A 14,068-nucleotide genomic window follows, 5' to 3' on the forward strand; every position below is an offset into this window, starting at 1 on the left:
CAGTACGACATCCCTCCTAGTTAGACTAAGCGCGAACTGGGATGAGGAGCCCTGGATCCTTCACGGAGATGGCTCGTCAAACCAGCAGGGGTGGAGATGGAATCGTTCTATACGGGCCAAGCAGTGTGAAACTGGAGTATGCACTATGTCTGGGTTCTCTTTTCTCATAACCTCCTTTATTAAGGATCTCTTCCTCACATTACCCTCTCACATTCCAGCTTACAATCTTCATTGCTTCAATCCTTTACACCCCTAGCCTCTAGCTCTAACTACCTGCTTCCCTTTCTTTCACTAAACTCCTTATCCCTTTCCTCATCCATTCTTAATAAAAAAAAAAAAAAATTATGGCTATATTTTGAGGAGCTATAGGCTTTGGAGATTCTACTAGGACTGAACCTTTTAGCAATGCTACAAGGCTCTAAAACCCTTCATTACGAAGTGTTTGAGTGAAAGGGGATTCAAAGGTAGTTGTGGACTGGCTTGGGAAGAACAGAAGTAACTTATATTGGGGGATTATTCCCCATCCAGGCTGAATGTAATTATAATAAACAAGCTACAATGGAATCTGTGTAGCTGGAGTTAGCCTTAAATTCACAAAGTTTCTGGTTAACAATAAAAAAAAGTTGGAAGACATACCGCCAAGATGTTAAATTTCGTGCTTTTCTATCCAAGTGGATGTTTTCCAAGGCATCTGAGGCTCGGATTACATCCTCTGAGATTTCATCGTTATCATATCTCCAGTTGTATTCATCCTTCCCATACCCTGGCATGGAGGAACCTGTTCTCCTATCTGGAATTCTAGAAAAGCTCAGGCAAGAAAAATTGCAACCAAGCACACAACAAAATGGAAAAATGATCAATAGTTCACTACTTACCAGATGTTTGGGAAACAGGAATTGGCCTAGCATAAAAGTGAGATGGAACATATAAATAGGAGTCAAAGAAACAATAGTGGGGAGAGTTTAATTTCATGAATTGGGTCTATAATGGCAATAGAAGCTTTTATCATACCTCCCAAGTGGTGGTAATCCTCCAGCAACAGATGATGATGATGATGGTCTTCGGATGTTCCTGAATTCTAGATTGGACAAGGACTCTGTTTCTGGACTGATTATTTTCCTACCAGTAGCCCTTGCTTGAGATAAGTTCTGTGCAACAAATAAATAATTAAGCTTTAAACAAGAATTGTGTAGCAATTTATAATGTAATATGAAGTTAAATCTCTTAAGGCAAACCAACCAGCTACATATAATATTTTTTTTGACAAGTAAATAAAAACTTTCATTAAATCAGAAAAAGGTTACAATCTGATGGGTGATGAGTCATCACCCAGATACAAAACAGATTGAAAATTCAAAGTAAATTTTCCACATTACATATTTTAAAACCCAAAACCTCCCCCAACTTATTCCCCAAGTCCTCCTTATCAATTTGCCCAACTCTGGAAGAACCAAGATCAAATCTGCCACAGATTTGCTAACAGCAGCTACTGTCCTGTCCATACTGCAAGCTTTATCCTGAAATATTCTTCTATTCCCTTATATGCAAGGAACACTTGGTGAAAGAAAAATGGCAAAAGCAGTTGGTATTTAATAATATGTTTTCCTTGGTAACCAGTATCTCATTGTGTTCATGTTTAAAAATGCATGTCAAGAAAAGGCTTTATTGGATGAGAATTTCCCATGCCATTCAAATACACCAGAGTTACACATGCCTGGACACAGATATAGGTGACACGTGTCAATAAGAAAGATTCTGTACACCAAATCTGCAAGCATGGTTTAAAATGTCCATAAAAATTACTAACATTTGAAACACTGACATTTGAAACCTTAGCCACTAGTAACTCCTCCATTAAAAATTACTAAAAGAATTCTTCCATGAATAAAACCATAAAATCAATCAAAGGAAAATATAGTATTACAGATATACCAAGGAAAGAATTTTATCAGTTAGAACAACTTCCTTTATTAATGTTGAAAAGAGAATACCTCCCACATATACATTAGTCAAGCACAAAGGCAGGCAAACAGTTTCATTTCAATACAAGGTATCAAGGGAGAATACCTCCCACACATACATTAGTATATTACCACTGTGGTTGAAACCCTGTATGATCATGTATTAATAACAGACTGAAAAGAACAAGGAATAACCTATTGGCAACCTTAAGTCTAATAAAATATTAAAATGCCACCAATCATCACAGCAAAAGCATAGTGGCAGAGGAGATGGGGCCACGTTTTGTAGTTAAATATGACAGTGAACACATTCTGGGCATCTCTTACTTGGGAAATGAGGTGATCAATAGTTGGAATTTCCTATAAATATGCAGAAATGTAATTTGGCAATAAGTAGCCTCCTGGGAATATCTCCCCCAAAATCAGTCGTTGGAGCTGAGGGATGTCTTGGGCCATAAGCTGGACAATTGACCAATCAAGTAATCTTGATATGTCTTTGGGTGGTAATCCTAAGTCCACTAGCTTTTGGGACACTGTTATAAAGAAATCCGAAAAAAAACTGGGTCAGTGGAAGAAAAACCCCATCTCTAAAGGAGGGAGACTCACCCTTATAAAGGCTTCTCTCCCTAATTGATTAATGAATGAGATCAGGGAGATCTCTTTGGACCTAGAAGAAAAACAGCCTTTTGAGAAGAAATGACTGTTTAGAAAAGTTGCAAAAGTTCAAAAGAAAGTAGCAGTAATCAGAGTTCAAGAGGAGAGAAGAAGAAGAAGAAGAAGGTGGCGGCAACTTGGGTTCAGAGAGAGAGACTTTTGAACATAATCTCTTCACTTACTCCCTTAATTCAATTTCATTAAGTTAAACTTTAGTAATTTACAGAGAAGACCCTAGTTGGGCAGAAATGTAAAAAGACATAACATAAGAAAGAATAAAGCCCAGATTAAGGCCCATTACAGCAAAAAACATAAAAGATAAAAAAGGATAAACAGCCTATAGGCCATTCAACCCATCTTCTCTACACTCCCCCTCAAGCTGAGCATAGATGTCAATCATGACAAGCTTGCCAATACCATGCTGAAGTTTAACTTCGGGAATGCCCTTGGTGAGGAAATCAGCTAATTGTCCTTCAGAGGTGATGAAAGGTACACACTTCTCCAGAAGCCATTCTTTCTCGAATGAAGTGTTTGTCAACTTCAATATGCTTAGTTTTGTCATGTTGCACTGGGTTGTGAGCAATGTTGATGGCGGCATGATTATCACAATATAACATCATTGGCTTATCATGCTTAAAACCCAATTCCTCCACCAAGGATCTAAGCCACAATAGTTCAAAAACTCCATGAGCCATGGCTCTGTATTCTGCTTCGACTGAAGATCGAGCAACAACTGATTGTTTCTTGCTTCTCCAAGAGACAATATTACCTACCACCAAGCTACAGTACCCAAAGGTAAATCTTCTGTCATCAATGTTTCCGGCCTAGTCAGCATCTGTGTAGGCTTCAAGTTTCATATGGCCATGCTTAGCAAATAGAATTCCCTTTCCAGTGGAGCCCTTCAAATAACACAGAATCCACTTTGTTGTTGCAATGTGAGCATCCGTGGGAACATGCATGAACTGACTGATGCAGCTGACAGCATATGCAATGTCTGGCCGAGTCATGCATAAATAAAGAAGTTTTCCAAGTAGTCTCTGAAAGACTCCCTTATCTTCTAACAATATTCCATTTGAAGCAGAGTTTATGGCTCATATCGATAGGAGTAGCAACTGGTCTAGCACCCATATTCCCTGTTTTAGAGAGCAAATCAAGAACATACTTTCTCTGAGAGATAAGGATCCCATCCTTGGATCTAGCAACTTCTATGCCAAGAAAGCATCTCAATTCCCCCAGATCTTTGATCTCGAACTCTATATGAAGAAAAGATTTGAGATCATTAATCCCTGAGACATCATTACTAGTCACAACAATATCATCAACATACACAATCAGGTAAACGGCCAAGGATCCTCTCCTCTTCACAAAGAGGGTTTGATCAGACCGTGTCTATACATAGCCAAAGCTAACAAGAGCAGCCCTAAACCTTTCAAACCATGATCTAGGGGATTGTTCGAGTCCATAAAAAGATTTCTTCAACCTATAGACCTTTCCTTTCATATTTGTTTCATACATCCCTAGAGGAAGAGACAAATAGACCTCCTCATGTAACTCTCCATTCAGAAATGCATTCTTTACATCCAATTGATAAAGTGGTCAGTTTGAGTGTGCAACCAAAGATAGCAAAACTCTCACAGAAGTCATCTTGGCAACATGGGCAAAGGTCTCTAGATAATCAATCCCATATGTTTGTGTACAGCCTTTTGCAACCAGCCTAGCCTTGTACCTTTCAATGGTACCATCAACATGGTATTTGATAGTAAAAAACCCACTTACAGCCCACTGGATCCTTCCCTTCAGGAAAATCAACCACTTCCCAAGTATCATTCTTGTGTAGGGCATCAATTTCTGCTCTCATAGCATCTCTCCATTCTGGAATATTAAGAGTTTCTGACACAGACCTGGGAATTGGGTTAGAAGCAACAGAAGAAAGGTAGGCAAAATATGAAGGAGAGAGCAAACTATAAGAAAGGTGTTTGGAAATAAAATGTGCAGTACACTTCTTTTTTCCTTTCCTAATAGCAATGGGGATATCAAGGTCTAAGAAGAATGGCTCCAAAGGGGCTATAACAGTACCTGTTGTCTCATCTGTAACTGGAAGTGCATGAGGCTCATGTGTTGTAGGGGAAACAATCTGTTCATTTCTAGTTCTCTATTGTTGGTACAACCTGTGATTAAAGGAGGGCGAGGACATAAAGGATGAGGAATAGGAACACTGGAATGGGAGTGAAGTGACAAATCCTTCATTGACTCATTTGAAGGAGGAAGAGACTCGGCAAAAGACTCAACTGGGACATGAAGAGGAAGAGCAAACACCTGTGAAAAATCCTCCCCCTTTGGACAATGTCTCTCTAGAGAAGAACTATAAAAGGAATAAAGCTCATCAAAGGTGACATCCATTGAGACATATCGAGGTCAAGTCTTCGGATCAAAACAACAGTAACCCTTCTGTGTGGGGGAATAACCAAGGAAGATACACTTGTGGGCTTTTGGTTCAAATTTGTCTCTGGACACTTGGGATACGTGCATAACAAATGCAGCTAAAGACACGAAGAGGAATAGGAAAAATATCATTTTCCAGATGAAGAAGACTGAAGGGAGACTTAAACCCTAAAACCCTGAATGGCATACGTTTTATAAGGTAGGTAGCAGTGAGAACAACATCACCCAAAAATTTTGTAGGGACATGTGAGGCAAATAGAACACTTCTTGCAACTTCAACAATATGTCTATTTTTTCTTTCAGCAACTCGATTCTGTTCTGGGGTCTTAGCACAGGAGCTTTGATGAATAACCCCTAAATTAGTGAGATAGCAGGTCAGGTTTTTCTCAAAATATTCTTTTGCATTGTCGAATCTGAAAATTTTAATTCTAGTATCAAACTAGGTTAGGACAAATTCATGGAATTGCCTCACAAGTCTGGGAACTTCATTACGGAACTTCATCAAAAATATCCAAGTGAACCAAGAAAAGTGATCAATGAACAAGATAAAATATTTATAGCCACCCATAGAAGGTAAGTGGTAAGGCCCCCACACATCAGAGTGCACAATATTCAAAGGAGAAGAAGATTTTTTATTACTTAGAGAATAATTGTTTCTACAATGTTTTGATAGTTGGGAAAGTGGTTGTGGAGATTCCCCTTGGAGAAGGAGAAGCTATGGGCTAGAATAGTGGCAAGTATTCATGGGCTGGAGCATAATGGATGAGACGCTGGAATCAGAGCTAGGACCACAAGCAATTCTCCTTGGAAAGCCATTCATGACTTGCTACCAGTTTTCTCCCCAAATATCAGGTATGATTTGAATTCCGGTAACTCCATAAAATTTTGGGAACAAACCTAGGTGGGGAGTGCCCCTCTAAAGGATCGGTTTCCTTCTTTGTTTGCTCTTTCTGTTTTGAAAAATGAGCCAATCTCGTCTTTTACCACCCCGTCCTCTTCCACTTCTGGGATTGAGTGGAACTTGGGTCTAAGAAGGGATTTGAGGGACTCAGACTTTGACAATATTTTGAGCCTTATTGCAATTCTTGATAACGTTGTCTTAGACCTCACTAGGGTAGATTCTAGAATTTGGACACCTCCCAACGACATTTTTTCTTATGCTTCTTTCTTCAAAGTCTTAAGTCAGTCCACCAGTCCTACCTTCCCTCCTTTTCCTGATGATGAGGTTTGGTGCAGAGCAATACCTCCTAGGGTTGGTAGTTTTTGTTGGGAAGCCTATATGGAAAGAATCAACACTGGTGATCTACTCCAAAAGAAGAGACCCAATACTTGTTTGTCACCTCAGTGGTGTGTTCTTTGTAAAGCAGATGGGGAGACTAGTTTTCACATATTGGTGTCTTGCCATTTTGCGAGGTCAATTTGAGAATGGGCTTTGTCCCTATTTGGATGTAATTGGAATACCCCATCAGACTTGCAAGGCCTTTTTTCCCCTTCTCTTTTCAAGTGGCGGATAAAAAGGGGAAGGACAATGTGGAGAGGACTAAGGGCTGCAGTAAGTTGGACACTTTGGGAAGAAAGAAACTCTAGGATATTCTCAGAAGCTCAGAGAGGAGCAGCAAATCTGAGGGCTATCATTCATATTAGAGCGGCACAGTAGCTGAAACCTTTGGAGCTTTTCACAGATTACACTGTGGATGACATGTTGAGGAGGTGGGGTAAAATTGCAAATTGCACACAGACTAAGTCAATAATGAGTGTGGCTTGCACCCCTCCACCTAGTGGATTCGTGAAACTAAACTTTGATGGGTGTAGCAGGGGAAATCCAGGACAATCGGGGATTAGGGGTGTTTTTAGGGATGAAAATGGGGTCATTTCTGCTATGTTCTCAGGCCCAAATGGAGTGGGTGACTCCCTTAGAGTTGAGATCTTTGCAGTTATGGAAGGAGTACAGAAAGCTAAGGAGTTGGACATCAGGAAACTCTTAATTGAAGGGGATTCAGAGGTGGTGATAGGGTGGCTGATTAAAGATCACAATGGCTTATGGAAGTACAATAATGAGAGGAGGAAATTCAAGTGGCTGGTGCGGGAGATGGAAGTTAAGATACTTTGGGTTAAAAGATCGGCTAATTCCCTACTTGACGGTTTAGCTGGACAAGGGGCAAAAAGGGATTCACTTTTTTGGGCTAAGTTGAAGCTATAGTGTGTTTTCTTTCTTTTTTTTCTTTTCTTGAGGTTCTTTGTTGCTCTTGGAAGATAAGCGTGTTTGCCTTCCTATTGTAAATCTTCTTTTGATGAGTTAATGAAAGTGTTATTGATCAAAAAAAAAAAAACAATGTTTTGATAGTTCACAAGACTCACAATGAAGACTGGACAAACTAATTCCCTTAAATATTTCTGGGAATAAATGACTTAGTGCAGAAAAAAAAAGATGACCCAAACGAAAATGACATAACATGACTCGACCGATGGACTCTATAGATGTAGACCCAAAAGCAACTTTTTCAGGTTGTTCATGGCACTGTCCAAGAGTATCCAACAGATATATTCCATTCACCTCACGACCACTCCCAATCGCCTTCGGAGATTCTAGATCCTGAAAAACACAGTAGGAAGGGAAGAAAGTTACACAACAATTTAACGACTTAGTTAAGCTACTTACGGATAACAAGTTTGTATTTAGTCTGGGTACATGAAGAGCAGAAGGAAGAACATAGGAGTCTGTAGCCTTGAAGGTTCCCTTGCCGGAGATAGGAGCAAGAGAGCCATCGGCTAGGGTGATTTTGTCACGTCCAGAAAGTAAATCATATGAAACAAACAAAGTAGAAAGGATAGTCATATGATCAGAAGCACCAGAATCAATAATCCAAGGGATCCTACGATTACCTGAAATGGTTGCATGATTGGTAGAAACCCGTATACCTAAATGAGCAAATGCAGAAGAGGTTACACCTTCTAGGTGACTGATCATCTTCCCAAACTTCTCATATTCTGCCTTCATAGCTACTAACTACTCACTAGCCGTTATCTCTTAAGTTTGATATCTGTCACTATCTAGACCAGCAACAACATTGGCACTCCCTACCTTTATAATATCAGACTTCTTCTGGAACCGAAGTGGTAGGAGCTCAGGATGCAATTTCTAGCACCTGGCTTTAGTGTGTTTTGGCTTTTTACAATACTCACAGATAATCTCTTTCTTCCCTAAGCTACTTGGAGTCCCTACAACCCCCTTGGGTTTCACTCCCATATTAGCAAAGTGATCATTTAGACCAGCCCCTTGGACCTGGACAAGTCTTTTGCTTTCTTCACTACTTACCAAGGCATATGCTTGAGACAATGAGACACTATCGTTGGATAAAATATTTTGCTTTGTAATGTCGTACTATGGATTTAGCCCTATAAAGAACTCAAACACCCTATTTCTCTCAACCAGTTTTCTGTAAGCCTCGACATCATTAGTGGTGTCCCAGGCTACATCTTCTATCAAATCTATTTCTTGCCAAAAAGACTTCAATGTTGAGAAGTATACAACTAATGGTTTCTCCCCCTGTCACAAATTCTTCACATCACTTCTCAACTTGTAAACCCTGGCCACATTTAATTTTTGGGAATAGGTTTTGTAAATAAACCCTATTCAATTCTAGGTTGAAGTAGAGAAGAAAAAAGGAAAGAGAAAGAAGAAGAAGAAGAAGAGTTCGGCCAGACTAGAAGAAAGTAAAAATCACCTCTCCTTAGCCGACCCACTTGTATTTATTCCAAATAATAGAGTTACAAGAAAGACCATATTGTCCCTCATAAGAGATGGGACACATAACTTAAACTTAGATAAAATAGACATTTCACTCTCAATCAGATAAACCAAAATGACCAAAATACCCCTGATTTGAGTATTCTAACACTCCCCCTCAAGATGGAGAGTATATGTCATATAGTCCCAGCTTGTTACAAATATAATCTACTCTGCCCCGAGACAATCCCTTTGTAAAGAGATCTGCCCAATGATTTCCTCAGCTCACATGAGATGTGGTTATCACTCCACTTATCACTTTCTCTCTTACGAAGTGACAATCAATCTCAATATGCTTAGTTCCCTCATGGAAGACTGGGTTTGAAGAAATGTGAACAGCAGCTTGGTTATCACAGAATAGTTTCATGGGCTTATCAACTGAGAATCCCATCTCTTGTAGCAAGTTCTTCAACCATACTAGTTCACATGTGGTATGAGCCATAGCCCTGTATTCAGCTTCTGCACTACTCCTTGCCACCACTGTTTCTTGCTCTTCCAAGTTACAAGATTGCCACCAAGGAAGGTACAATACCATGTAGTTGATCTCTTGTCTGATATAGAACCAGCCCAATCAGCATCTGTGTACCCTACTATCTCAAGGGTCCCTCCACTTCGGTATAGCAAACCACGACCTGGAGCACCCTTCAGGTACCTAACAATCCTCAGAACAGCTTCCCAATGAGGAACCCGAGGATTTTGCATAAACTGATTCACCATACTCACAACAAATGATATATCTGGTCGAGTAATGGTCAGGTAGTTCAACTTTCCCACCAACCTTATGTATCTTCCAGGATCATCAAACTCTTCACCTACATCCACACTCAACTTGGCATTGAGTTCCATAGGAGTCTCTACTGGTTTAGCACCTAACAACCTTGTTTCTTCAAGTAGATCAAGAACATATTTTCTCTGACATAAGTTAATTCCATGTTTTGACCTTGCAACTTCTATTCCCAGGAAATACTTCAGCTTACCCAAACTTTTTGTATTGAAGTGGTCCTGTAAGAATTTCTTCAACCTGTCGATTCCGTTACTGTCACTCCCAGTTATGACAATATCATCCACATACACCACTAGCAAGATTTTCCCATCTTTTGAGTCATGGCTGAACACAGAATGGTCTACCTGACATTGTTTCATCCCAAGGCTTTCACCACTTCATTGAACCTGCCAAACCAAGCACGTGGAGATTGTTTCAGTCCATAAATTGCCTTTTTGAGTCTACAAACCTTACTATCCTCCCCCTGAGCAACAAACCCTGGTGGTTGCTCCATATACACCTCCTCGATGAGATCACCATGTAGGAAGGCATTTTTTATGTCAAGTTGTACAAGAGGCCAATCATGCAATAGCAGCTACTGAAATCAACACCCAAAAAGAACCAATCTTAGCCACAGGAGAAAATGTCTCCATATAGTCCACACCATACAGCTGAGAATATCCCTTGGCCACTAACCTGGCCTTCAATCGCTCCACACTGCCATCAGGAAGATACTTCACTGTGTAGACTCACTTACACCCAACAGCATGCTTACCAGGAGGAAGAGCAGTGAGTTCCCGCATGTGATTGTGTCGTAGAGCAGTGAGTTCCTCTTCCATGGCTTGCCGCCACCCTGGAGAGATAAGGGCTTCCTGGACAGTCTTGGGAATGGAAACAGATGAGATTAATGATATAAAATTGCAATGAGAAGCAGAAAGGTGAGCAATTGAAACATAGTTGGAAATAGGATGAGAAGTACAAGTACATTTACCTTTTCGCAAAGCAATAGGAAAATCAAGATCTAAGGGAGAAGAAGCAGTAGCAGGATCTGTCAACGAGGGTTGAATTGGAGGAGGGTCTGATGCACTTTTGCGGGTATACACTTGTGTGATTGGCGGCCTCTCAGTAGTAACCGGCATGGGATGTGAATTTGCAGCAGGAATAGGAGCCACGGGAAGGGGATCCGCAACAGGGACAAAAAAAGGAACTACGGAGGAAGGAGAAGAACCCACATCATCTGAGAAAAACGGGACTGATTCAAAGAATGTGACATCAAAGCACACAAATGACTTGTGAAATTTAGGGTTATAGCACTTATACCCTTTCTGAGTCCTCAAGTAGCCAAGGAAGATACATTTAGTGGCTCATGCATCTAACTTGTCTAAACCAGGCCCCAAGTGTTGAACAAAACAAACACAGCCAAAGACTCTTTGGGTGAGAGGAAATGGAGACAAGGTGGGAAACAACACCAAAAAGGGGGATTGACTTCCAATGATGAACATGGGCATCCGATTGATCAGAAAACAGGATGTGAAGACAACATCACTCCAAAAATGCTTTGGGGCATTCATATTGATCATCAAGGACAGAGCAGTTTCAATGAAATGTCGACTTTTTCATTCAGCTACATCGTTCTGTTGTGGTGATGAGTTATACTCTTTGGCATTAATATGAACACCAAATTGAGTGCGTATTTCAGCATAAAATTTTTGAAAAATAGAGAACAATTCACTACGGTCTTTCATAAGATAAATCCATGTCATCCTTGAAAAGTCATCAACAAAAATTACAAAATACTTATAGCCATTGTATGACATCACTTTGATTGGACCCCATACATCAGAATGAACTAAAGAAAAAGGACTTGAAACACGGCTATCAACTCTTGGACTAAATGAAACTCTATGATGTTTTCCCAATTGACATGACTCACAATCTAAAGATGAGAGACGACTCAAGGAAGGGACCAGCAACACCAGAGCCTTGAGAGAAGGATGACCAAGTCTGCAGTGCCATTGAAGAGGAGTAAGAGACAACTAAAAAGCTACCAGAGGGCCACCACCATCAAGGTAATACAATCCACCTACTTCATGCCCTCCACCAATCTTCCTCCCTGTCTTGAAATCCTGAAACATACAAGAAGAAGGATAAAAGGTTACAGAACAATTAAGAGCATGGTTAATCTACTAACAAACATAAGGTTAAAGGGGAACTTGGAAACATATAAAACAGATGATAAAGACAAGGAGGAGAGATCAATATCACCAACACCACAGATGGGAGATGTAGAACCATTAGCAAGAGTAACTATTTGAGATGTGGAGGAACGAGAAAGGGAAGAAAATACATCAGGAGTCCCAGACATATGGTCCGAGGCTCCGGAGTCAATGATCCAGTATGAGGCTTTGGAATCTAAGCAAGCCATACACCTGAATGGGCAAGGGTAGCGATATTCTGCTAAGATGTCTCAAGGAACTGCCCATGTACTGCATGTGGTACACTCACCATTTCCTTCCCAGAAGCACCAGTAGATGTGGAGGGGGGGGGGGCAGTTTGCTGGCTTTCAGTAATTGTACCACTACCCTTAGTCATAGCATGGTTAGCCCAAGTGTTGGGTGGACCACGTAAATCATAGCAGAAATTAACTGTGTGTCCCTCTAAACCACAGTGTGTACACTTTCTCCGGGCATTACTTCTTCCTTTACCATGACCTCCCCCGAGTCTCGGCCTCCACTCCAGCCACAAGCGCGGTTAAACATGTGACCATCACGGTTGCCTGGAAGTCCACTACTACCGCCACCACTTCTATTTCCACGGCCACCCCCTTTAGTCACCACCAGACCAGATCTGTCCGAGAGAGAAGAATGCTCTACAGATTCAATATTTGTGCTCTGACAGGCTCATACTCAGCCTTCAAACCCACAAGAAACCTTGTCACATCAAGTTGTTCATGTTGCTGGTGTTGGATCTGAACATCCAATGTTAGAGGATGATACACATTGAGCACATTTCGGATGTTCCTCAAGCTTGCATAGTATTCCTCCAAGATTTGACTTCCTTGTTTCAGATTAAAGTATTCTTGACACAAGTGATACACCCTAGTTGTATTGTCTTGTCCGAAGTATAGCTTCTTAGCATGATCCCAAATTTCTTTAGTTGTATCTAGGAACATAAAGTTCACACTAATCTTTGATTCCATGTTGTTCCATAGCCATGTCATTATTTGTGCATCTTCCTGTTCCCAGCCACTGAACCCCGGAGAATCAGATGAAGGTTTCTCCTTTCTCACATGTTTTACCTTCCTCTTGGCCTTTAAGAACACCTCCACAGATTTTGCCCATGGTACATAATTCTCACCATTCAACTTGACGGATGTCATTTGAACACTTGAGTAGTCTGGAGAAAGCATGACACCTGTTTTATTGTCATTCCCATCTCCAATCAAAGCCATCTTAATTATTTCACCTTCAAATATGCAACACAACCTCACATACTTTCACAAGACTTATCTTACTTACAACACCACCAACTCCAACTTCTTCAAATGCACATTGCACATCAAATACTAAGACTGAAATCACTCAGTCATCACATCAAATACTAAGACTGAAATCACTCAGTCATCACATCAAACACATGTTCTACACACTGCAGAACTGTTTACACACAAGGTCTAAGAGTTCACTTTTAAATATTCAGAATCATAGATACACCAATCAACACGACACAACCACCACCACACCACTGCTGTCGTGAACTTCAGCAGTCGACAACTCTTCTTTCAGCACACATATGAGGTAAAATGAAGGACACGAGTGATATGCATATCAGTCACTCCAAACCTCCACAACAAACAAATTTTGAAGCAAAACACAGCATTCACAGCCCCTTACTTGGGCAAAAGACAGCAGTGTTCATACCTGTCCACATACAGCCCTCTTCGTACACTGAATAGAGGCTGTTTAGTACACCACTTCAACGACCAGAGGCATTCTCACCTCCAGGACCACAAAACGACAGCTCCTTTTCAGCCCCTTGTCGAATTTCCACTCAGGTCAGCCGAAGAATGAAGATGGCTATAATAGTTGGCGGCGAACCCAGAAAAAAAAAACAGCAGCAAGAAAAAATGAGAAAAAAAAGAGAGCAAGATTTTACTGCTCTGATACCATAAAAATAAACCATATTCGATTCTAGGTTGAAGTAGAGAAGAAAGGAAAGAGAAAGAAGAAGAAGAAGAGTTCGGCCAGACTAGAAGAGAGTAAAAATCACCTCTCCCTAGCCGACCCACTTGTATTTATTCCAAATAATAAAGTTATAAGAAAGACCATATTGTCCCTCATAAGAGATGGGACACATAACTTAAACTTAGATAAAATAGACCTTTTACTCTCGACCAGATAAACTAAAATGACCAAAATACCCCTGATTCGAGTATTCTAACAGGTTTCAGCAACACTATCC

The 14,068-nt window shown here is 40.5% G+C and overlaps 1 protein-coding gene across 7 annotated transcripts in view; it reads right to left on the reverse strand.

Moving 5' to 3' along the window:
• The window catches only part of LOC148870220 (protein TONNEAU 1a-like), a 53,052-nt gene that overhangs the window by 7,023 nt on the left and 31,961 nt on the right, over positions 1–14,068 (reverse strand). For all 7 annotated transcript variants that reach the window (XM_088970876.1, XM_088970877.1, XM_088970875.1 and 4 more), the window contains 3 exons: positions 1,012–1,148; positions 876–901; positions 637–790 (listed from right to left, as the gene is read on the reverse strand). In XM_088970876.1, coding sequence (XP_088827002.1) covers positions 637–790; positions 876–901; positions 1,012–1,148 — 317 coding nt within the window. The remainder of the gene's footprint in view (positions 1–636; positions 791–875; positions 902–1,011; positions 1,149–14,068) is intronic.

This window comes from Nelumbo lutea, chromosome 2 (genome assembly GCF_056320005.1).
Source record: "Nelumbo lutea isolate HS-2025 chromosome 2, American lotus-T2T, whole genome shotgun sequence".
NCBI classification, from domain to species: domain Eukaryota; kingdom Viridiplantae; phylum Streptophyta; class Magnoliopsida; order Proteales; family Nelumbonaceae; genus Nelumbo; species Nelumbo lutea.